The following is a 26,779-nucleotide window of genomic DNA, read 5'->3' as shown; positions in this document are numbered from 1 at the left end:
TATAATAAACAGATGCAGAAGTACACATTGTGCAGTAGTTTACATAACATGTTTAACCTACCTTCTTCTGAGAATGGGTAACCAGTCAGGTTTGGTTTTAGAAGGAGAATAGGAGAGTCTCTTATTTGAGGCTGTTGTTTCTTAGAAACTGAACAAATGTAAAAAAAGTTGAGAGTCAAGTTGGGCTGGTTGTAGTGCAGAAGCCAGGGAAGCAGGATTAAAATGGATAGATCCGAGGCACTGGTCTCCCGCTGGAGCTCAGGGCCAAGGAAGAACCCAGGAGACAGGAGTCATGGCGGCCGCAGCTTAAGGTGGGAGTCCTGAAGGCCAGCAGAACAGAAAGGAGTGATGGAGCTGGATTTCACACTCCCCATTTTCCGGGGCTTCAGGGTGGCCCCTGCTTAATTTCTATATAAGCTGATTTTAACGGTGACGATCTCTTTGAAGGGAGAAGGAACTGGAAGAGCTAAACCCTCTTGGGCGTAGCAGATCCTTGTCTTCCTTAGGCTGTAGGTTTGCACTCGTGTATGTGTGTGCCTGTGTGTGGTGGTGAGTGACTGATGATAAAAGACCGAGCTGAACCCACCGCCCAAACCATCCTTCGCCTTGCCCATGCTGCAACCTGATTCCACATGGGGACGGGGCAGACAGGGATACAGGGCAGCTGCCTGTGGGTTCTCACACCTCAGCAGGCTCCTGAGGACTCACTTAAATACAGCAGAATAATACCTAAGGCTGAAATGGTGACCCTGTGGTGTCAAAAACATTACATTGTATGTCCTCAGAGTAAGAAAACAACTAACCCCCCCTCCCCATTACTTTTGAAATTTACTTCCTGATAAAAACTCATTCCCTGATGCTGCTAGATAAGTTGTTGCTTTATGTAGCTTTAATAATACTCCTGTTGCTTTGTGAAGGTGATTCAAGGCTAGCACTTTAAGTTCACTTGTGATCAGTTATTTTGCATAAAGATTAAAATTTGATTTGAAACAGCAGTGAAGGGTTTATTTCATTAGGTCCAAATTCAAATTTTTGACCTCACTTGAAATAAAACATCTGAAGTTAAAGTATTAAAAAGTACCTTAAAATCAGGAAGAAATAGCTACATTTTCTCAAAATTCTCAGAAACTTCTGTAATATCCAGAGTTATCTGTACTGGGTAATACTAGTCCCCACTTATTTTGTGTCTAAACTGGACAATAATATCTTTTCCTTACAGCATTTTCATGTGATAGGTCTTCAGCCATATATTGCTGACAGCATGTACCTTGTCGCACCTGACAAGACTGCAGCCTGAAGGGTTATATGTTGGTTTGTATTGTGGACTTGACCTTCAAAAGAAGAATAAGGCCAAACTATTATAGGTTGATTACTTTAATAAATATTAAATGATAAATGAAGCTGGTTCTGCACTAGCTGCAGGGTGTGTGGGTAATAAAAGAAAATCTTCAAATGGTGATATGTAGTATTATGGATATCTTTCTTGCCTTTTAAAATCTGTTTTTGCCTCTTACCCTCATAGTTGTAATTGCTGGGAATGATGAAGTAGGGTGTATAATTATTGTTGCCCCCTGAATGAAAAATAAAGGAAATTTTACATGTAAAACTAATTCTTCTCTTTAGCAGGATGAATACAGAAGTGTGCTTTTGGTAATAATAGGTGCTTAATAACTCCTCCTCACCTACCTACTCCCTCAAAAGTCATGAATTTGATGTTGAGTGTGGAGCACCCCAGGCAATACACATTTCCTTTTAATGAAAACTTTAGTTCTGTCATCATGTTTGAGATGTCACAACATCCCCCAACGAAAGAGTGCAGAATGCCTTGTGACTCATAGGAAATCACTAAGTTATGTGATTGCATGGAAGAAAAAGTAAGTGAACCTGGGTATCAGAAAGAAATTCATGAAACCTCAGTTCTGTAGTCAGAGGTGGCCCTCACCCTCTAAGGTGGCCTTGACAATCCTTACTTCCTGCTGTTTCTGGTCTTGTGTAACTACTTCCCCTTAAAAAGTAGGCCAGCTTAGTGACTTGCTTCTTTTTTTTAATTAATTAATTTATTTTAATTGGAAGCTAATTACTTTACAATATTGCAGTGGTTTTTGCCAAACATTGACATGAATCAGCCACGGGTGCACATGTGTTCCCCATCTAGAACCCCCCTCCCATCTCCCGCCCCATCCCATCCCCCAGGGTCATCACAACGCACCAGCCCCTAGCACCCTGTCTCATGCATCAAACCTGGACTGGCGATCTGTTTCACAGTTGATAATATACATGTTTCAACGCTAGCGTCTCAAATCATCCCACCCTTGCCTTCTCCCACAGAACTGTTCTGTACATCTGTGTCTCTTTTGCTGTCTTGCATATAGGGTCATTGTTACCATCTTTCTAAATTCCATATATATGCATTAGTATACTGTATTGGTGTTTTATCATTCTGACTTACTTCACTCTGTATAATGGGCTCCAGTTTCATCCACCTCATTAGAACTGATTCAAATGCATTCTTTTTAATGGCAGAGTAATATTCCATGGTGTACATGTACCACAGCTTCCTCATCCATTTGTCTGCTGATGGGCATCTAGGTTGCTTCCATGTCCTGGCTATTATAAACAGTGCTGTGATGAATATTGGGGTATATGTGTCTCTTTCAATTCTGGTTTCCTCAGTGTGTATGCCCAGCAGTGGGATTGCTGGGTCATATGGCAGTTCTATTTCCAGTTTTTTAAGGAATCTCCACACTGTTCTCCATAGTGGCTGTACTAGTTTGCATTCCCACCAACAGTGTAAGAGGGTTCCCTTTTCTCTGCACCCTCTCCAGCATTTATTGTTTGTAGACTTTGATAGCAGCAATTTTGACTGGCATGAAATGGTACCTCATTGTGGTTTTGATTTGCATTTCTCTGATAATGAGTGATGTTGAGCATCTTTTCATGTGTTTGTTAGCCATCTGTATGTCTTCTTTGGAGAAATGTCTGTTTGGTTCCTTGACTCATTTTTTGATTGGGTCATTTATTTTTCTGAAATTGAACTGCAGGAGTTGCTTGTATATTTTTGAGATTAATTCTTTGTCAGTTGCTTCATTTGCTATTATTTTCTCCCATTCTGAAGGCTGTCTTTTCACCTTACTTATAGTTTCCTTCATTGTGCAAAACCTTTTAAGTTTAATTAGGTCCCATTTGTTTATTTTTGCTTTTATTTACTCATTACTCTGGGAGGTGGGTCATAGAGGATCCTGCTGTGATTTAGTCAGAGTGTTTTGCCTATGTTTTCCTCTAGTTTTATAGTTTCTTGTTTTATGTTTAGACCTTTATTACATTTTGAGTTTATTTTTGTGTATGGTGTTAGAAAGTGTTCTAGTTTCATTCTTTTACAGGTGGTTGACCAGTTTTCCCAGCACCACTTGTTAAAGAGATTGTCTTTTCTCCATTGTATATTCTTGTCTCCTTTGTCAAAGATAAGGTGCGTGGATTTATCTCTGGACTTTCTATTATTGACTTGCTTCTAACCAAGCACACATGGCAAGTGTGGTGGTTGTCACTTCATGATTAGGCTAGATGAGATAGGGACTTCCTTTTGCTAGCAGTTTCTTTCCTTTGGTGGCTTTGATGAAGCAAGTTGCCATGTTGGCATGTGGCAAGGAAGTGAGGGCAGCTTCCAGTCAGTGGCCAGCTAAGAAGCTGAAAAGCTCAGCTCAGCAGCTCTTGAGGAACTAAATACTCCCCCCAACTACGGACTCAGAAGCAGATCCTGCCCAGTCAAGATTCTTGATGGTACCCCAACCCTGGCTGATACCTTTGTGGCATCTTGTGAGAAACCCTAAAACAAAGGGGTCACTTAAAATATGCCCATGTTCCTGATGCACAGAAAATGCAAGATTAAAAATATATATTGTTTTAAGCTTCTAAGTTTGTAGTACTTTGTTTTATAATGATGGAAAGCTAATACATGGGTCTATTAGTTAGCTAGAGGCTGCCATAACGAAGTACCACAGACTAAGCCTGAATGATAGAAATTTATTTACTCAAATTATGGAGGCTAGAAATCCAAGACCAAGGTATTGGCAGGGTTGATCTCTTCTGAAGCCTTCCTGTGGTTTGTAGATGTCCATCTTCTCCCTGTGACTTCACTTCGTCTTCCCTCTTGGCACGTCAGTGTCCTAAACTCCTTTTCCTTTAAGGACGCCAGTCATGTTGCATTAGGGTACACCCTTAATTACCTCATTTTAACTTAATTATTCCCTTTAAAAACAGTATCTCCAAATACAGCCCCATTCTGAGATACTGGAGGTTAGGAGTTCAAGATAGGAATTTTACAGGAACACAGCCAGTCCATAAGAATAGGCTATATAAAATTCTATGTTTATCTCTACAGCTAAAACTTGCTACCACTCACTTATTGTCCATAAAGGTCTTTTGCTACCTTCTTCTTTATTTTCACATAATTGTAGGTGTATCATGATATATAGCTCACATGGTTTAGCATATATGTTTGCATTTTCCTGTCTCCATTACAAAAATTATAATTCCCATAAGCATATGCTTTCCATATGCTTTATGTGTGTTACTTCTACAGTATTTAAGATGGTGTTAGATGCGTCTTCAAAATCTGGTTTAACATTTCGCGTTCATTTGTATGTGCTGGAGTTGGAAAACCAGCACTTGAGCACCTTTTTTTACCACAGCACATCAAATAAAGACTGGTTCAGGCAAGAGTTATCACTCAATGCTGAAGGTAGAGGGAAATTTTTATGAAGAGCAAGGTGTTTTCATGATCTTAAATTGTCTTCCCACATACTTGTTAGTTACAAAAGAAAATTAAGAAGATAATTAAAGAAATTCAGCAGCACCTTGACCTGGTTATCATCACTTTGGAGGAGCGGTTGGACAGTGTGTACCTCCAGATGTGAGAGCCTGAGAAGGATAATGTTCTAGCTGAGAACACATAGCCTAAATCAAATCATGAGCGATCATTTGACAAAACCAAAAAACCAAAATGAGAAATATTCTCTCTAAAAAATAGACATGATGGTATTCTTCAGAAATGTCAGGTCACAAAAGATAAAGGGAAACTGTGGAAATATTCCAGACTCAAGGAGCTAAAGAGAAATGACAACTAAATGCCGTATTTGATCCTAGACTGGATGTTGCATTAAAAGGAGGAAAATGCTATAAAGGACATCCTTGGATTAAATCAACAAAATGGGAGTGTGGAGCAGTAAATTATTGTCTCAATGTTAAATTTGTGGAAGTTGATAACATGCTGTGATTGTAAGAGAATATTCACAATTCTTGGTAATGCACACTGAAATTTTTTTTTCATTTATTTTTATTAGTTGGAGGCTAATTACTTTACACTATTGTAGTGGTTTTTGCCATACATTGACATGAATCAGCCATGGATTTACATGTGTTCCCCATCCTGATCTCCCCTCCCGCCTCCCTCTCCATCCCATCCCTCTGGGTCTTCCCAGTGCACCAGCCCTGAGCACTTGTCTCATGCACCCAACCTGGGCTGGCGATCTGTTTCACCCTTGATAGTGTACTTGTTTAAATGCTATTCTCTCAGAACATCCCACCCTCACCTTCTCCCACAGAGTCTAAAAGTCTGTTCTGTACATCTGTGTCTCTTTTTCTATCTTGCTTATAGGGTTATCGTTACCATCTTTCTAAATTGCATATATTTGCGTTAGTATACTATATTGGTGTTTATCATTCTGGCTTACTTCACTCTGTATAATGGGCTCCAGTTTCATCCATCTCATTAGAACTGATTCAAATGAATTCTTTTTAATGTCTGAGTAATATTTCGTGGTGTACATGTACCACAGCTTCCTTATCCATTTGTCTGCTGATAGGCATCTAGGTTGCTTCCATGTCCTGGCTATTATAAACAGTGCTGCAATGAACATTGGGGTGCACGTGTCTCTTTCAATTCTGGTTTCCTCAGTGTGTATGCCCAGGAGTGGGACTGCTGGGTCATATGTCAGTTCTAATTCCAGTTTTTTAAGAAATCTCCACACTGTTTTCCATAGCGGCTGTACTAGTTTGCATTCCCACCAACGGTGTAAGAGGGTTCCCTTTTCTCCACACCCTCTCCAGCATTTATTGCTTTTAGACTTTTGGGTAGCAGCCATCCTGACTGGTGTGTAATGGTACCTCATTGAGGTTTTGATTTGCATTTCTCTGATGATGAGATGCACACTGATATTTTAGGGGTAAAGGATCTTAATGTTTATTTACTTACCTTCAAATGGTTCATTTTTTTATAAATATATATTTGTATATACATGTGTCAATTAGGTAAATATGTATAGATACATATGATCATATACATGGAGGGCATGTAAAATTGTGTAAAAAAATGGGTAAAATGTTAATAATGTATCTGAATAAACAGTACCTAGGATTTGGGGAAACTATTTTTAGTCCTTGAGTTTTCTGTAAGTTTCAATTATTTCGCAATAAATGTTTAAAAATTAAATGCAGTCACTTATGTTAATATAATGGGTTCCTTATTAAGTGAATTTATAAATATCTGTTTAAAGTTTGTCTCAGTTTTATTTCTATTAAGCATTAATAGACCTAATCCACATAATCAAAAGCTTTTTTGGGGGGTTCCTGATAATTTAAGAGTGTGAAGGGGTTCTGAGACCAGAGTGTGAGGACAGTTGACATAAACTGTGTGGGGGTGGTTAGGTAGATGCCCCCCTCAGTCTCTTAAGGCTGTCTGTGGCACTAGTTGGTAAGAGCAGATTGGTAGATGGCAATAACTAATTTTATGATCTTAACCTTTCTCTACCTTTGTTTTTGTACTTGTAAAGTAGGGATAATAAGGTTGCCTACCTTAGAGGGCTATTGTAAGGTTTAAATCAGGCCTTTGATGTAAGGCTTTCAACAAGGACCACTCTACCACACTCTGCTCACTGGCAGCACGTGTTTCTGCTATGTTCTTGCTTCTCCCTCTGTTATTTATTTTGTGCTTTGGCTAGTGGTTTTGGTTATAATTATGTGCATATGAACTACTATAAAGAAACCAAAGAAGAGTATCAGATAGTTTTTAAAATGCAAGTTTACAGTGATCTCTGTGCCCCTTCAAAGAAATGGTTAGGGATACAGAGAAGGGTGGAGACGAGCAAGCAGTTTGGTGTTTGGAGAGTCCTTGGTACATGGAAAAGCATCGTACGCCTAGGAAGCCGAACCAGAAATTGTGTGGAGTAGTTAATAGAAAATATGTCTGGACAGGAGACACTTTGTTGTTAGGAATAAATTGTTACTAACCCTGTTTAGCACTGGTTCCATTGGCATTCCAATTGCCAGATAAATATCCTTTGTTTTAATGTGTATGTCCATATTGGCTTAAGTTGTTGTAACAGTACATACCTAGGGTAAAGATAAGAAAGAATGTTATTGTTTTGTGCCATTTTTTACTGTTACCCCCAGCTCAAATCTAAATTCAGCCCTGTTCTATACCACAAACTTCAAACCAATAAAAATATTTAGATTATTAAACTATTGTGTTCACCTAATTCCCAACTCAAATGACTTAAAAAAAGAAGCCAAAATATAAATAAATGTAAAGTCTTTATGTCATTTTAATATGTTGTTTATCATTGCTTCATCTTTTGGCTAAATGTTGAAATTTATTTTTCTGTTTTTTTTTTAATAGATCATCAGAAACTGGAAAGGGAAGCTAGAATCTGCCGTCTTTTGAAGCACCCCAATATTGGTAAGGAAATGTTTTCAGTATGTTTTAAATATTAATTAAAATTTTACATAACATAATTTTACACAAATTAAGATATTTAATAAACTAGAATATTATTTCTAATTATTAACTAATAGGTTCCTAACTTTTGACATTGGTTACATTTGATTCTTCAAAGTTTTTGAAAGTTTTTCAAGAGGTAGCAGTTTTCTTACAAGCAAATTAGAAATAATATAAGGCATTATTAATTTAATAGTGCTTTTATGTATCTTTAACAATTCTTCAGCTGCTGCTACTAAAGTTTGGAGAGACAGAACTTAAGCCATTATGTTAGTCAGCTAAGTTTCCTGTAAAATGTTTACTTTGTAATCATTGATTCTATTCTAGAATCTAGTATAATTGTTTTAGGATATCATCCCTCATGAATATAATAGTGTGATAATGTTCAAAACTGAAAAATAATTGTGAATGTAAGAGAAATAGAGGAAAGAAACAAAGGAAAGAAAAAGAAAATGCTACATTCTGTAACAGTAGTTTTGATTATTTTTGAAAAATGTTACTGCCTCACTCAGTTTTACTATCAGCCAAAATGTTTCTGATGTAGGAGGAGGGAAAGAGGGAGTGATAATGCAGTAAAAATAACAAAATTATTCATTGACAAGATTTATTTTTATGTATAAAGCCATTCTGTTTCTATTCCTTCCTTGAAGTTTTTAGTATCCTTCATTTTGTAGGTACTTCTTAGGTTCTTGAGTAAATAGACACTAACAAGTAAATCTGAAGCATTAACAGATTAGTGGCTGTCTAAGAAGAGCCTTCTGGTTACCGAGAGAACAAAACAACTTGTGAAATGTAAATATGCCCCTGTATAAGTATTTTGCCCTGATAAAAGTCTATGGCATTTCTTAATTGGCTGGATTATTTTGCTAGGACTGTCATAACACCAAGTTTCACAGACCGGGTAACTTAAACAGAGAAGTACCTTTTCTCACAATTCTGGAAACAAGTCTGAGATCAAGGTGTGGGGCAGCATGGATTCTGCTGAGACTCCCTCCTTGGCTTGCTGGTGGCCATCTTCTTACGCTTTTACATGATCTTCCTCTGTATAATGTCTCTTTTTAAAGTTCTTCTTTAAGGGCACTGAGCACATTGGAGTAAGGTCCCTGCTGAAACCTCAGTTTAATTGCTTTTCTAAAGACCCTAGCTCCAAGTATCCTCCCATTCTGGGGAACTGGGAGTTGGGATTTCAACATGAATTTTGGAGAGACACAATTCTGCTCATAATATTGACTAAAGAGGACTTATGAACAATACAAACATTATAGTTCAAAGACTATTTTTCTCACTCAGGTTTAAGAGAAATGAAACTGTAGTTGGTATTGAACTTGTTATTCATATGAAGGAAAGTTGTTTTTTTGCTCACTTGATTTTAATAGGGGTCCTTCTCTGAAACTCAACTTCTGTAGATAATGAAAGTAGTTGCCTCCATTTCCTTTAGCAGACCAAAGTCGAACAAGAGAAACCCAAAGTAAAACAAGAATGATTTTCGTTTTGACACCCGTACAGAATAGCCTTACCAAAAAGGGGAAGCTGTACACTGGGGGAAGTTCTAAAGTCTCGTGACATCGCACCGTCAGCACACTCTGACACAGAACAGCATTTCTCGGGGTCCACGGCAGCTGGTGTCCTTGGTCGCCTCGCTTGAGGTTTTCTTCTCTCTCTCAGGTCTTTTTCAGACCCATTTCTAACCACAGGAGAGATTTCTAGTAATCCTGTACTTTAGTGTATAAATCATAGGTATATTAAACTTCTAAGACATGATCTAAAATCATTATAGAGTAGCAAATTCACCCATATCATTCATTTACTCAGCAAATTAATATTTTGGGACTATAGTGAGAATACAGCAGTCTAATGTTCCTCCCCTCGTGGAGCCTGCATTACTGGGGTAGTAGACAGGCCATAAGTAGAGGATGTTAGGTTGTGTTAATTACTGGAAGAGAAAGCAGGAAAAAAGAAATGGGGTGTGATGGGGGATTACATTTTAAAGAGCTGATCAGGATGACTTTATTAAGAATGAAATTTGAGTGAAAACCTGAAAAACAGGAGGAGGCAAGTCTGCGGAAAGAGACTCTCTGGCGAATGAAAGCTCTACAGACGGAGGGAACAAACCGCCTTTGTAAACAGGCCCTGAGGTAGGCACTTGCTCAGTGGACTCCACCAAAGCTTTTTTCCCCTACCTGGAGAAACAAGGATGAGTTGTTTTTATTTTATCTTAATTGATGGAGCTCCATGCTATGTAATGTGACAGTGTTGTATTTACTCATGTAATGACAAATGATGAAACAACAAGGACAACAGTGATATAAAATGGTCAGCCACCACAGACAGAGGTGTGCTTGAGAGAGAGTTGCTACCGTGGACGTCTGCTGGGGAATGGTAGGTGTTCTGTTGAGATCATTAACAGCTTCACAGGGATCGCTTGCCTTACTTGCTACTCATTCAGGAAGGGAAGACAGCATTTGGTCTTTTCTTTTTTTAATGTGTTTATGTATTTCTTTGGTTGTGCTGGGTCTTAGTGGCTGTATGCAGGATCTTCATTCTTCATTGTGGCATATGGGATCTCTTTTTTGTTGCAGCATATGGAATCTAGTTCCCCTACCAGGGCTTGAACCCAGGCCCCCAGCATTGGGAGCACACAGTCTTAGCCACTGAACTACCAGGAAAGTCACAGCATGTGGTCTTGATTTCTTTGAAATAGATAATCTGGTATCTAAAGAATATGAGATTCTTCTCCTCCTCCTCGTCTTCCTCTTTTATATTATTTGCTTGGTTTTCTTAAATCTGTCAGGTTTCTGAACTTCAGGGAAGGAAATACTATTTCTGACCATTTTTTTTCTCCTGTGAAAATTGGCTTGGTGCATTTTTATTTTTGTGTGTGTCTCTCTCAGCACAGAATCGATAATCTGAGGATTTACAGCAACTGAAATGTTGCTCCCAAAGAAACATGTTAAACCAACTAAAAGTGGTCCTTCACTAAACCAGTTTTTCTTCAGCAGCTATTTTTTTTTCATGTTTTTCTGATTTTCAAAGTAATATACACATTTGGTGGAGAATTTGGAAAATACAGTTATATTGGAAGAAGAAACCAGAGAGAACAACTTTTAATATTTGTTCATGTCTGCCTTTTTATAATGAATCTTCTGTATATGCTAATTTCCAGCATTCTCTTATATTCATTTTCATTTCCCCTTTAGACAAATCATGAAAATCTAATTTTTAATTGTCAACAAAGTTTATTGAGTGTGTAGCTATCACCAGCCCATGTCCTAGGCTTAACATACTGGTAATGAAGCAGTGATCACGAGAGATAATATCCCTGCTTTTCCTAAGCCTTGGAAGCTCGTGGAAGGAGACAGGCCATAAACAAATAAACTATGGGAATAATGTCACAGGAACTGGTTCTCTGCAGAGAATTAAAATAGGGTAATTTGATACCAGGGCATTGGGTGGCTACTGTCAAAGAGAGACACATCACACACAGTTAAAGTCAATAGATTTGATTCAGTATTAGTGCAGTAGAAGAAAGAGCTGAGCTAAATTCTTTTTTAGCAAAGACAACTGGAGAGTTTATGGCCAAGGAGCAGAATGAGGGGTCAGTGAGTAGAAAGTTATTAAGAAGAGATATCAAAAGTAGGGGGGATTTTTGCTAAAGTGGCCTAGAATGACAAAATTCTTATTAAAGGCAGACTGAGGACTTAGATATCAAGCATAGATGGTGAGGAACTTGATCAGATTTCAAGCGTAAGCAAATATCAAAGGTGGGAGGGTGACTTCCTGGGATTCTTTGCTAAAACTCACTCAGGCAGTTTGAGAACAGGACCTCAAAGGACAGGACCTAGTTGAAAAGAGGGCTTAGATGAGCCTAAAGCTGGGTCGAGGAAAGAGTCTCTGTCATTACTTTAGAGTGGCTTGTCTGATTTTTTTGATCAAAAAGTTAAGTTTATTAGATCTACCCCCTTAAGAAAGAACCCACGTTGCTTCCTATGTAGCTCTGATGGTGAGGAATCTGCTTGTAATGTAAGAGACTCAAGTTGGATTCCTGGGTTGAGAAGACCCCCTGGAGAAGGGGTTGGTTACACACTCTGTATTCTTGCCTGGAAAATTCCAGGGACAGGGCAGCCTAGTGGGCTACAGTTCATGGGATCGCATCAGATTACTTTTTTTTTTTTCCACTTAAAGAAGAACCCATCTTGAGTCTTAATAGTGCCTTAGAGGGAGGCATCAGAGGAAAACATGTATAGAATTTTAGGGCCTAGAGTTGATTATTTTAAGGTAGATCTTGCAAGGAAGGGTACTGGTTAGGGTTGGTCAACATTTTTGACATGCTAGCTTAGGATTGGCCAGCACAGCAAATCAAGGATCTTGAAGCATGTCATGATGAACAAGCTCTTAATCTTGAAAAGTACAAAAGCTCTTTTTAATTGGCTGTTTTTTTTTTCTTTTCCATTTATTTTTATTAGTTGGAGGCTAATTACTTTACAGCATTGCAGTGGTTTTTGTCATACATTGAAATGAATTAGCCATGGATTTACATGTATTCCCCATCCCAGTCCCCCCTCCCACCTCCCTCTCCACCCCATCCCTCTGGGTCTTCCCAGTGCACCAGGCCTGAGCACTTGTCTCATGCATCCAACCTGGGCTGGTGATCTGTTTCACCCTAGATATACATGTTTCGATGCTGTTCTCTTAAACATCCCACCCTCGCCTTCTCCCACAGAGTCCACAAGTCTGTTCTATACATCTGAGTCTCTTTTTCTTTTTTTTGCATATAGGGTTATCGTTGCCATCTTTCTAAATTCCATATATATGTGTTAGTATACTGTAATGATCTTTCTCTTTCTGGCTTACTTCGCTCTGTATAATGGGCTCCAGTTTCACCCATCTCATTAGAACTGATTCAAATGAATTCTTTTTAATGTCTGAGTAATATTCCATGGTGTATATGTACCACAGCTTCCTCATCCATTCATCTGCTGATGGGCATCTGGGTTGCTTCCATGTCCTGGCTATCATAAACAGTGCTGCGATGAACATTGGGGTGCACGTGTCTCTTTCAGATCTGGTTTCCTCGGTGTGTATGCCCAGAAGTGGGATTGCTGGGTCATATGGCTGTTCTATTTCCAGTTTTTTAAGAAATCTCCACACTGTTTTCCATAGCGGCTATACTAGTTTGCATTCCCACCAACAATGTAAGAGGGATCCCTTTTCTCCACACCCTCTCCAGCATTTATTGCTTGTAGACTTTTGGATAGCAGCCATCCTGACTGGCGTGTAATGGTACCTCATTGTGGTTTTGATTTGCATTTCTCTGATAATGAGTGATGTTGAGCATCTTTTCATGTGTTTTTTTGCCATCCGTATGTCTTCCTTGGAGAAATGTCTGTTTAGTTCTTTGGCCCATTTTTTGATTGGGTCATTTATTTTTCTGGAATTGAACTGCAGGAGTTGCTTGTATATTTTTGAGATTAATCCTTTTTCTGTTGCTTCATTTGCTATTATTTTCTCCCAATCTGAGGGCTGTCTTTTCACCTTGCTTATAGTTTCCTTTGTTGTGCAAAAGCTTTTAAGTTTCATTAGGTCCCATTTGTTTATTTTTGCTTTTGTTTCTAAAATTCTGGGATGTGGGTCATAGAGGATCCTGCTGTGATTTATGTCGGAGAGTGTTTTGCCTATGTTCTCCTCTAGGAGTTTTATAGTTTCTGGTCTTACATTTAGATCTTTAATCCACTTTGAGTTTATTTTTGTGTATGGTGTTAGAAAGTGTTCTAGTTTCATTCTTTTACAGGTGGTTGACCAGTTTTCCCAGCACCACTTGTTAAAGAGGTTGTCTTTTTTCCATTGTATATCCTTGCCTCCTTTGTCGAAGATAAGGTGCGGAGGTCACATTTAAAGCTATATCTCCATGACAGGAAGAAGCCGTCCCAGAAAAGCTCAGAGAGGAAGGGCTGTGAGCAGAGGAGTATCTCTTTTTGGGGGGAGTCAGGCTCCAGCGTGTGCCCTGCCCTGGGGGAACGGGAGGTGCCCTTAGATGAGTCAGAAGGACAGTAGTACCTGGTGGGAGGGCTTTGTAAACCAGGTTAGAGGGTTTGGGTTTTATTCTAAGTGCAATGGGAAGCCAAGTGAGAGGGGTGTGTCACAGACTGATTTGCTCTGTCTGCAGTGTGTGAAACAGGTTGTAATCACCAGCTAAGCAGAGTCAGAAATAATAGTGCTCCTTCAGTTCATCAAAATCCGGTTTTTATCACCTTAATGCCCTTGGCTCCATTGTCTTGGGCAAGAATTGAAATAGCTCCAGTGTGGCGCCCTTCTCTATGTGGGCCGTGTAGTCTCTGAAAAGCACCATGCATGCTTTGATGCCACAAATTTGAAAGTAGAGGCAATTTCCTCAGTAGCGTCATTGTTCCTCTGTCCTTGGAGCAGTGCGTCAGTTTTGTTTGAACAAACTGGAAGGATTATATTGATGGCTAAGTCTAAACTGGCATCACAGTGTTGATGAAATTTGGAGAGATTGTCTGACCTCATGCTTCTGTTAATTAGCTTATTTTCGATTGTTATATTCATCTCTTATTTGAATAAAATGGCTTATTTTCTCTTGAGGTATGAAAAGGTTTGTGGTAAGCCAGGTAGTTTGAGCTACACGTCAACATATTTACTAAACCGGGGGAAAATGCCATTAAGGGAGTGAAATAAAATATTGTTACTTAAGGTAATAGCTCAATCATTCTCAAAATGATTCTGTATTTCCATTGCTTTTGTGCTTGATCTTTGATCAGCATTATTACTGATAAATTTATTGAAACCTGTAGTGAAACCCAAATAATTAAAAACAGTAAGGAAAAACTAGGAAGACAAGCAATATACTCATTAAATTCAGCTATACGAATCTGAAAAGAACTGGACTAGGGAAAGAAAAGAGAAAATATCAAGAGCTTTGATGCAACAAATTTGATGCCCTCGGTGAGAAAATGCCTACTTATAATCCTTTATTTCCTAGGAGATCAGTATTTGAGACAACTTTGCAGTTAGTGGTATGAAAAGATTTTGTTACTGGTTTATTCCATTCTCTAAGGACTTGAATTTATACTTTTTGTAGATGTTAGAAAGTGCAAGACAAGTTTTTGAAAGTTTGAAGGAACATTTCTATTTGTAGAGGATCAGCATCACCTTTTAAGGTGAGCCTTTACTGACGAGGCTTAGCGAAGCCAGTAGCTGGAGAGTCAATGGAAGGGATATGTGGCCTTTTCAAATCTAGTCTGTATTAGAGCCCTGGCACCCCTCCAACAATGGGTTAACCTTCCTGAGATCATAATCTCTTCATGATTGCCTCCTTTTTACTACCTCTCATAGCAACGACCCCGGAACACACAAACACAATCACTCATATGTCGTTATAAGGTACAATAGAAAATTAAAGATGTAGTATTAATGGAAAACTCTATAGACTTGTGGACCCCACTTTGTTCTACTTCTGATGCTGGTCTGTTCTGTGAACTGCCAAAGAACGTTCTGTCTGCTCATTAACTTCTAGCTGTTCTCATTGTAAGGAAGAGAAGATTTTGATCTTTTTATTTCCTTCTGAGAATTATTAGAATTAAATAATGCATCTTGTCATTTTAGTGAGGAGTTAATAAGCTTTGGAAGCTATTTAATATAGATAAACAATTGAATAAATTACTACAGAGCATTACTTGCCAGAAACTACCTAATTAATCATTTTATTTTTTAATTGAGGTATAGTTAGTTTACCATATCATTTTAGGTGTACAACATAGTGATTCACTTTTTAAAGGTTATATTCCACTTATAGTTATTATGAAATATTGGTTATATTCCCTGTGTTGTACAATATATCATTGAAGCTTGTTTGTTTTATACAGAGAAGTTTGTATCTCTTAAAACCCTACTCCTATTGTACCCCTCTCCCTTTCCACCCCACACTACAACCACTAGTTTTCTATATCTGAGTCTGTTTCTGTCTTGTATTCACTATTTTATTTTTTAGATTTCATAATTAAGTGATATTATACAATCATTTCTCAAGGTTTAGTAATTTCTTCCTAAAGAGGTGTATGTACTTAATAGTAGGAAAATATATCGCAGAATCTGTTGTATATTATTTGTATGATATAAACTGTCTGTATATATATATATATATATCATATTATGTATAATATATGTATTATAAATAATCAGAATCAATATTGCAGTGAAAGAGATCTCATAGATTATCTAGTACAAGCTCATTTTTTTCAACGATTAAGGAAACTAAAGTTTTCTAAATCTATATGACTTATCCAAAGTCACAGTTCTTTAATGACATTGCCAAACCTAAATTGTTAATACCCTCTATATACAGAGGTACTGTTGTTTAGGGAAGCTGATTTGTAGCAATATGCTTGAAAAGTTATTTGTGTTTCCTTTCTAGGAGAATTTTGATGATGTTTTTGGTTCAAGTAAGTCTTCTCCTCATATAGGATAAACATTACGTTTAAAAACTACCAATACTAATACAAGAAAAGAAAATTCTGTAGTTTTGGTGAACATAAGTTATACCTTATATATTTACCCTGGTATGAATCAGAAAGATGGCTCTGATTGAACGAGTTTTATAATTTGACATATATAACAATACATGAAATTACATTCAACGACAGGTAGAAATTAAAGAATGTATATAGATATTACTTCCTATACAAGCAGTTTTCCCATGCCTGTGAGTGATAATTTATGGCTTCCAGGGTATGTATAATTTCCTTTTCCTATAATATAAAACTGGAAGAGTCGTTAGGAATTATCTAAGCCCCAGTATAGATTCTACAGATAGAGTGTGGAAGTTTTAGTAGGGAAATATGCCCAAGGTCACTCACAGATCTCCAAAGAGATGGTAAATGTACAGCTTGCTTATGACCTCATTGTGCATGTACTATCTCTTCTTTTACCTGGTCTTGGAGGTATGGTGTCATACTGTAAAAGTAATATGTTAACCTCGCTTTTAGATCTCCCTAGTCTTTTCAAAATTTGTTGGGTCAACTATCTTCCTTCTAATTTTTACAAGATGAAATTAATAGTCACATATTCTTTTGTTTCTAACAAAATTTTACCTTTACATCTGCATGCAGTCCTCTTTCAGGTTTCTAGAATTTATAAGAAACCAATCCAATCACATTTTGTATAAGCTTAAATTCAGTAAATATTAATCTTTTAAAAAATATTTATTTACTTGTCTGTGCCAGGTCTGGTCTACATGTGGATCTGGTTCCCTGACCAGGGATCTAACCCCAGACCCCTGTATTAGGAGGTTGGAGTCTTAGCCATGGGACCACTAGGGAAGTCCCAGCAAATACTAATCTCAGACATTCCCAGTAGTTATCAGATGATTAAATTGCCTTACTTGGCTATTGCTACAAGATTTTGGTTTTGAACCTTTAAAGAGTCACATGGGAGAACAGCTTGTCTTAAGTAAATGTTAATTGGTGTGCTGAGAAGACAAAATTAATGTTTTTGTGAATGATAGTCAAAAGTTTTTTTCAATGTTGTGAGAAATCCAGCAATGTTCCAAGCACATAATACTTAAATAGCTTTTCTCTATGACCTCCTTCATTATTGGCAGTTATGCCTAATATTCATGTTTGCAGTTACTCAAGAATATATCATTTTTATTGTTAAACAGCTTTCTCCAGTGACTCTCCAACAGATAAAAGGTAATTTAACACTATTCAGTAGTGTTAAAACCAAAGTACTCTTGGTTTATCTTCACCTTTTATTTGATTAGATCTCACTTCTTTTGCTTGATTATTTGGTGTGAAGGCTAAGTTACTTTTTAGAATGTCTTGTTGTCTGCAGAATTGATTATCCTCTTCTAACAAATGTAGCACAAGCTTTTTTTTCTCCCACCAAATAAATATTTTCAAAAATACTCTATTAGCTTTTCCTCCCTCCATGCCTCCTTTCCTTCCTTCCTTCCTTGTTTATTTAATATGGCCAGTAATATACACTTTATAACTTTTGGTTAAAAGTTAAATACATAGTCTTTTTAAGTAAACATCTTATTTAGTAGAAAGATAAACTACTAAAATACTGGTGTAAAAACTCTAGATTCAAGATAATATTTTAGATTCTCTTTTAATTAGTGAGTTTGGATCTGAGTCCATTTGTTATTGATTCCTTTGTAAGTTATTTTTCCCATCCATCAAATGAAAAAACCAGCTCCTGAGTTATACTAGAAGTAGCTGGATTGTGTATGAAATGATAGAAAGAACGGTCCTGTTACAAATGAAGGACAGTTTGTGATTGAGACTTACTGGGTGGTACACGTTGATCTATCAGTGCATATTGTTTACTTGAACATATCTCCTGATTTTTCTATTAAACCTATTTTGTCTCCTCCTTGTCCCATCTTCCCTAGTTTCAGGGCAGAATCCCCTAACGGAGTACCGGAAGTTTGTGTTAGTTTCTCAGGCTCAGAATTAGGCCCCAAACTAAAACCTGGAAGAAAAGTAATTCCACGTATTACTGCACCTTTTTCTTTGTTTGCTTTCCTGGGACTTGAGTTGGTTGGAATCGTCTCCTCTCTCTTCCCTCACCACAGGCAAGAACAGTAGTCAGGAATCCATCAAAGAAGTTCTGGAATCTTTTAATCACTTAAAAATCATTGCTGTGCTCCCTGTCCTCTGATAGCTTCGATAACAAAAATAAACTTAGGTATAGAAAGCTATTGTGTTAAGATTTGAAGATGGGCTGAATGAAAAGAAAAATTCCAGTAAACTCTGTCACCAGAATAACAGGGCTGTTAGCTGTACTGTCAGGCACTGGTCCAAGTGCTCTCCCTGCCCATAGTCTTTTAATCTACAGTGCAAACACATGCCCTTCTTATCTCCACTTACAGACCAGGAATCTAAAACCTGGTCTTTTTACGCAGATTACGCAGTCTACCAAAGTCATATAGCTAGTAAGTGGTCAAGCTGGAATTCAAGCCTGTAGATGCCACTGATACTCTCAGTCCATGCTCTAACTTTGGATTACTCAAACTGTTGTTATTTAATAAGTAGAGAAAAGAAGCTCCAAGTTTTGTGAAGATTGATTAAAATAACAGTAGCCTAAGGCCCTTTCCTAGAGATATTGTATAATTTTACTATTTATCTTTATTTCTACCCCCAGAGGGGAAATATCATCATGAGATTATTGAAACACTCAGAGGATACAGGTATTATGGAAATAATTTTATTTTAGTGACAGTAATTTTTTGTATCTTGGTGAAAAAAATTTTAAGTGGTCATTTTTGACCCTGCATTAATTATTTGCTTGCTATGCCAGACAATCTTTTACTCTGAATATTTTTCAGAAAACAATGAAAGTTAACAAACTAGCAGTGGTAATTAAGGTGATGTGTAACAGGAGAGAACAAATTTTAAAAACTATTCTTTAATTTATAGAAAATGAATCAGGATAGGACACTTACAGGATAATGGATTCTAAGATCAGATGAACCCTCAAGTGGACATGTGTTTTAAACACCCAGTGCTCATAACTTATTTTAATAGAGTATATTCAGCAATAGTAATTTAGTTGGGAGATAAATTTTGGAAGTGCAATTTAGAGCTTGAGTGTAACAAGTTATTTCTACCATTTTATAATGCTTGCTGTGGTTTAGTTTGGTTTAAAAAAAAAGTTGTCACTTTGGTAATGCTATAATCTTATTCTTCTTAAGTTTGAAAACAGGGATTGGTTTTCTTTACAAATGCTCCAAAGTTAGAAGTGTTTGCTCTTTGAATTTGCTTTGTAGTTCATCTGCTTAACAAAATAACCCCAGCTTTGATAAACTTGCCCTGGAGTGATGATTGTGTCAGATTATTTTTTGATATATTAATTTTGTTGATTATTTAGTTTAAAAGACTGTGTTGAAAGAAAGTAAATAGATACATACAGTAATATGACTTCAATTCTTCTTAAAATATTTTTTCATATTTTGTGTTTCAGTGGTCATTTACAGTATGCTGCTGTCTATGAAATGACAAAAATCTTTTGATAGGATTTCATTCACATTATTGAATTCAGTAGTTCACTGTTAAAAGTTTTCAGTAACAAGTATATCATGTATGCTTAGAATAAGAAAAATTTCTGTAGCCTAAAAAATTAATCTCCAAAGAGGATAGCAGTAATTTTTGTGAGTCCATTATTTTGATGTATAGAAAATCTTGTCTTTCATTCATTCTGTTCAGAAAATGAATAATTTTACTTTCAGATATGTAATTGGGAATCTTATGTAAACAGTTCCCCTGTAGAGAGAGTCATAATTATGATTCAGTTGAGTATCAGTGGTTTTGCATATTCAAGTGACTTTGGGTTAGATTATTTGTAAAAAAATAAATAAAACAATGCTTTGTTAATCTGTTTTGTATTAAAAGCAAAGCTCTTTAAAATCCAAGTGTTGGAACAGTATTTTATACTTAGATTAGCTCTGAAAATATTTTAACTTTAAAAATATTATTTAAAGATACTGATTTAATTTGGCACTTAAAATACTGAAAGGCAATAGAGATGAATGAGACCTAGTCCTTAACCACAAGGAATTTATAGTTTAGAAGGGCAGATAGTGATGTATACAATTAAAATTCAATGTGGTTATATACTATAATTAAGCAATTACTAAGTGCCATGAGAACACTAAGTAATAAGCTGAAAAGCTTAACTGAAATACATTGGGTAATGAACAGAATTTTGCCATAAAGAAGTAGGGATCAGACTCCAATAGCATTACAGAAAGGACATCAAAGGGAAAGATCTGATATAAGTGTCCTTATCACACATGAAGAATGATAGAAACTCTGGAATGATTAGGATGTAACTTGTGTGTTGGCTGTAAAGATTGATTGGAAGTAATAGTGGAGTCTTGACTTTCTATGCCAAGGAATTTGATCACTAATCTATAGAGAATAGGAGATTATTAAAGATTTATTTAGTTGACACACATGATTATATCAGTTTTCCCAGGAAGACAAATTTGGTAATAATAAACATAATTGTTTAGTGTCAGGAGAAATGTGTTGAAAAGCATTTAAGAGTCTTTTGAATTGATTTATGTATAAGACCTGATGAGTTCCTGAACCATGGTAGAGGTGTCTAGTTTGAGTGACTGGAGAGATGTTGGGCCCTTTAACAATAGGGAACAAAGCAGGAAAAGAAAGTTGAGAGAGAGTAGAAATTTAGTTGAATTTGAGAACATGAAATTATTTTTTTAAAGGTTGGAAAATATCTCCTTTGAGAGACCACAGACCAAAAGAAAAAAAGGAAATTGGAAAGAGCACACACCACCACCTAAAACCTGATCCCTTTTTGCCAGAAAGTGTAAGCCTCTCACTGCCTGGGCGTTCCTCTTCAGGATGGAAGTGACTGACAGTGCGCGCGATCGTCCCTCCCAGACCAGTGCGTGGCTATAGCTAGACTTTTGGTTTTGGGTCTTTTGTTTCTATGGAGGAAGTCAAACCAGTCAACTGTTCTCAAAGTGTCTTCTGAACAAGGAAGATAGTTTCTGTCCCCACTCTGTTGCTTAACTGTGTGGTTCAGCATTTCTAGGATGTTCTTTCTCCCATGTCTCTCCACGAGGCTCATTTCTCACTAGTCCCTCAAGCCTCAGCCAAACATGTATCTTTCATTGACTCAGAACTTTAATTATTTTAATTTGGATGTATTTTATCTTACTTACATGTGAGACATGACAGAGGGCTCTAGAAAATGTGAATATGTATTTGGAGATATTTACATGTAGGGAATGGCAACCCACTCCAGTAATCTTGCCTGGAGAATTCCATGGACAGAGGAGCCTGGCAGGCTACAGTCCATGGGGTCACAGAGAGTTGGACACAACTTTGCCTGCATGTACTGAACTGAACATATAGGGGATGGGCTTTCCAAGTGGTGCTAGTGGTAAAGAACACGCCTGCCAATGCAGGAGACATAAGGGATGCGGGTTTGATCTCTGGATTGGGAAGATCCTCTGGAGAAGGAAATGGCAACCCACACTCAGTATTCTTGCCTGGAGAATCCCATGGACAAAGGACCCTGGCAGGCTACAGTCCATAGGGTTGCAAAGAGTCGGATACGACTGAAGCAACTTAGTATGAACACACATGTAGGGGATAGTGAGAGTGGATAAACACACTCAGTGATGTGAGGATTATGAAGGAGCCAAAGACAGAGGATAACAAATCCCTACTTGTAAAGGGCACGAAAAACAGTGATTGTCTTTATTCTCAATGTGCGTTCAGAAAATGTTTATATAAAATAACTAAAATTTCCTAGATAAATAAAAGGAAATTATATTTGGGGACAGCATATTTAGAAATATACAAGAAAGTAATATTGACTTCATTTTTAGCAATAATAGCTCAAATGTGTTGATTTTAGGTATACTTACATCAATTTACTCTTGTAAGTACCAAGACTATGTTTTATTAACAGGCTTAAATTTATTGGAGCTGTAATGAAGTTACAATATTGAAGATCATAATTTTTTCTTTAGCCAATTGCCATTCCCCAAACAATTTCTCATTTAGAAGCTGGTAATTCCAATTACATATTTAAATTTATTTGTTAGGAACTTTCTAAGAGAAGAACTCTGACAAAACATGGTTTTCAAAACATATCTCATTCTTATATGTGTAGATTATTTCAGTGATCTTTTCTTTTGATATTCCTTATCTAAATCTGCCTTTCAAATTACATGTCCTGGTCACTTTCTAATAACCCATTCACAATATGGGCAAGAGAAATAAAACAAGGCCTTTTCCCCTCAGAAAGCCAGAGTCAGTGGTTTAAAGTCATTGATCATCAGCCCGGGGTGATTTTGTCCCCTTCTGTCTCTCCTTCTCCTGGAGCGGTTCAGCAGTATGTGTTTGGGTTGTCACCGTGGAGGGTGCCCATACGGCATCAGCTGGGTAGAGGTCAGAAATGCTGCTAAATATCCCACGGTTGAAAAGACAACCCCTCCCAATAATGAATTGTGTGCTCTAAAATGTTAATAGCTAGCTAATGGAAATTTGCTCTATGACTCAGGGAACTATGACTGGGGCTCTGAAATAACCTAGAGGGGTGGGAAAAGGTGGGAGGTGGGAGGAGATTCAAGAGGGAGGGGACATATTTTCCTATGGTCATTCATATTGATGTATGACAGAAATCAAACCAATATTGTAAATTGATCATCAATCAAATAAAAATAAATAAATATTTAAAAATTTAATATTTTAAAATTGAATAGATTGAAAAATTCTAGTTTAAAGTAAGAGTGACAACATTAACAATAAGGCAAATAGCCAGACTGGCTATAACTCTGGATACTTCAGTTTCCTTACATTAAAAAAGTTTAATCGGTGTGTCCCCTTAAATGAAGGACAAGTAGGCAATGGTGCTTGCATAGAATATCCTGCAAGCAAAAGTTTCCAAAATATTCCATTTTAACAACCAAGTAGGAAAAGAACTAGTTTAAATGTCAACTGTAAATAAGATGAAATACTGATTAGGATTTTGTTTTTTCTAAGTTTTTTTTAAAGTATTTATATAATGAAATGTTTATTTAAAACAAAGTGAAAGCTCTATGTCAATACCCCCCAAGAGTCAGATAAACAGACATTAAAAAGAAATATAGTTCTCTAGTGAAATAGTTTTGTCTTCATTGTGAATCATTTAGAACAGTGGTTCTTACCACTTTTGGATCTTGAACCTCCTTTGGATAAATTTCTATAGGTTATAGATTCTTTTCACAAAATAACATATTGATGTCAAAATTTTCATATAGTTTGAAGTATTTACAGAGATCAATAGAGCCTAAATAATATGGACCTTTGGACCATAGATTTCATAATAAAACAAAAAAATTATTTCGAAGAAATTTCCTTTTACTCTTAAACCTAACTCTCATGTTATTCTTAATGACCTTGTAATTCACATAAAAAAGATATGCACAGTTCTCTCCACCTCAACTCCCATCATAATAAACCATGCATTTTGAGATGAGGCTGCAGCCTGTGAAAAGAAGAAATACCACCCAGTTGATTTGGGAAATAAACCCCTAGACAGGAACTAAGCTAATTTCACATTTATTTATGCCTATTTGTACTTTTACATTATTAATCCCCCCCCCAAAGAATTTGTTAAGAAAATGAATAATGTAAGATTTTAGATCTGCATCTAGTGAAGAGAAAAACTGCTATTGAAACAATTCAGAAGTATCTAATTAAAGTGAAGCCTAGAAATTGCAATGTAAGCAGAAGCCACCGTACCAGACTGGTGCTGACATATGCTAATTGCAATCCTTTAAAAATCTGCTCATTAAAACAAGTTTTATTAGGCAACCTTGGCAAACCTGATTGCTTACTTCACATGCCAAATGATAATGAAACTTGTTTAAATAAAATAGAATAATTCTGCCTTCTAACTAATTTTGACAGGTCCTGTTCCCATTTAATCTGAATCAGTGATGCATTACTGTGATGTAACAGTTGAAAGCATCTCCCAATAAAACGGGAAAAAATGTAACTCTCTCCTGAGGTCTTCCCATAAACTGGAAGATGTTATTGATTTATTTTTTTGAGACTAAATGAACAGAATGTTGTGTTGCAGTGAGTTGTTTTTAATTTGGGAATATTTTCATGTTTCTTTTTTTTTTTCCCCCGCCCCCTTATTTTCATGTTTCAATAGTGAATTTTACCAGGATTACGCTGTGTGCTGTGGGTCTGACTGTGTCTGTCCTCTGCTCAGATACTGCTCAGCAGCTTCTCAGGGGACAAGCCCTAGAGCCCTCTTGATGGCCTGAGACTGCCCAGGGACCACCAGCTGCTTTCCCCTCCTCATCTTAGCGCCCCTTGCTGCCCCAGCACCTGGGCTGGTCTGCTGTACCCGCTCTGGGCTTCTTGGTTCCTCAGCTGTGCCCTGTGCTGCTTCTGAGGATGCTGCCTCCACCCGCCCCCCAGTAGTCCTGCAGGCTGCTTCTCTCGGGCCTCTGTTCAACCGTCTCCTCTAGAGGAGGCCTTCCCAACAGCTCTGTGTAAAAGGGCAGCCTCTTCCCCACCCCCGCCACCTGCCCACCACGCACTCCTGGCCTGCCTTCTTTGCCTTCCTTTTTCTTTCACACTTACCACAATACTGCATGCTTAGTTGTAGTTTTGATTATTTCCTACCCACTAGCATATAAAGGGCTTCCCTGATGGTTCAGTAGGTGAAAATTCTGCCTGCATGTGGGAGCCCTGAGTTCGATCCATGGGCCGGGAAGATCCCCTCCAGCATTCCCTCCTGGAGAATCCCCAAGGACAGAGGAGCCTGGGGGCTGCAGTCCATGGGGTTGCAAAGAGTCGGACACGACTGAGCGACTAAGCACAGCACAGCATATAAAACCCCACGAAGAAGGGACTTCGCTTTTTAACCATCATATCCCCTTGTACCTAAATAGCCTCTGACATGGAGTCTGTGCTCAGTAAATGTTGCAGGGATTAAACAATGCATGGGTGCATATATTCTTAAGTTTAGATCATCTAGAAGGGAACACACACCCTTCTGTTAATATGGTGGTAGTGGTTTAGTCGCTAAGTCATGTCCAACTCTTGCGACCCCATGGACTGTAGCCTGCCAGGCTCCTCTGTCCTTGGGATTCTCCAGGCAAGAATACTGGAATGGGTTGCCATTTCCTTCTGTAGGGGATCTTCCCAACCCAGGGATCAAACCCGGGTCTCCTGCATTGCAGGCAGATTCTTTACTGACCGAGCTACAAGGGTGGATTTCTATTAATATAAGAAAAACATATGAGATGGATGAAACTGGAGCCCATCATACAGAGTGAAGTAAGCCAGAAAGATAAAGACCAATACAGTATACTAACGCATATATATGAAATTTAGAAAGATGGTAATGATAACCCTATATGCAAAACAGAAAAAGAGACACAGATGTACAGAACAGAATTTTGGACTCAGTGGGAGAAGGCGAGGGTGGGATGTTTTGAGAGAACAGCATCAAAACATGTATATTATCAAGGGTGAAAGAGATCACCAGCCCAGGCTGGATGCATGAGACAAGTGCTCAGGCCTGGTGCACTGGGGAGACCCAGAGGGATCGGGTGGAGAGGGAGGTGGGAGGGGGGATCGGGATGGGGAACACATGTAAATCCATGGCTGATTCATGTCAATGTATGACAAAAACCACTACAATATTGTAAAGTAATTAGCCTCCAACTAATAAAAATAAATGGAAAAAAGAAAAAAAGAAAAACATAAATTTTAATTTATGATGTAGTTATTTTATTAAAGCACAGATTTCATCTGTAGAATTTTGGAATCCTTCTGGCTAAAGTAATATCAGTGGCTTAGGGCAAACCCACAGCTAAACACAGACTTTAAAACCAGAGAGCAAACTTAAGATTTCTATCTAGTTGGGCAGATCAAAACATCATATGGCAGCATAATTCTTTTTCCTGCCTGATCTTCTTAAATAATCCTTTGTCACTTAGTCTGAAATCCCCACCTGTGGCTTAGAATCTTGGCCCATACCCCTCGTGGTGATGTTTGAAGTATTTCCAGTGCGGTGTGGAGAATCTTACGCATCTTTCTGGAGTTTCAGGGTCTCCCTGACAGACACCTACAACTGCTGGCTGTTTCCCCATCTTCCTGGGGAGCATTCTGTTGATACCCCAGGAAGCAGAACTGTTCTAGCAATAAATGCCACCAATGTCCCGCTTTGCCAGATCACATACTGATCTGGTTGTGAACCTCATTCTTAGACATTTATGAGCTACCCCTTAATTTGACTACATCACTCTTCAAAGCAAAAGCCTACTTCTCAGATGAAAATGCCAAACTGCTGAGTAAAGAAAGAGGGTTGGTTGTCTTTCTTACTCTTGCTTCTGTAATAGGCTTATTCTGTCCTCAGTGATTCTTTTGAGGGCCACTGGGAGCCCTACTCTGGAGCACAGATTGCCAAACTTTTTTTTTTTCATTTATTTTTATTAGTTGAAGGCTAATT

At 37.7% G+C, this 26,779-nt stretch overlaps 1 protein-coding gene across 28 annotated transcripts in view; it reads left to right on the top strand.

Moving 5' to 3' along the window:
- CAMK2D (calcium/calmodulin dependent protein kinase II delta) overlaps positions 1–26,779 on the top strand; it is a 303,590-nt gene that overhangs the window by 92,806 nt on the left and 184,005 nt on the right. For all 28 annotated transcript variants that reach the window (XM_070452353.1, XM_070452351.1, XM_070452366.1 and 25 more), the window contains exon 3: positions 7,673–7,732. In XM_070452353.1, coding sequence (XP_070308454.1) covers positions 7,673–7,732 — 60 coding nt within the window. The remainder of the gene's footprint in view (positions 1–7,672; positions 7,733–26,779) is intronic.

This window comes from Odocoileus virginianus, chromosome 21 (genome assembly GCF_023699985.2).
Source record: "Odocoileus virginianus isolate 20LAN1187 ecotype Illinois chromosome 21, Ovbor_1.2, whole genome shotgun sequence".
In the NCBI taxonomy this organism is placed as follows: Eukaryota; Metazoa; Chordata; class Mammalia; order Artiodactyla; family Cervidae; genus Odocoileus; species Odocoileus virginianus.
Note: the sequence above shows the minus strand (reverse complement) of the source record. Positions and strands in the feature narration are given on the sequence as shown.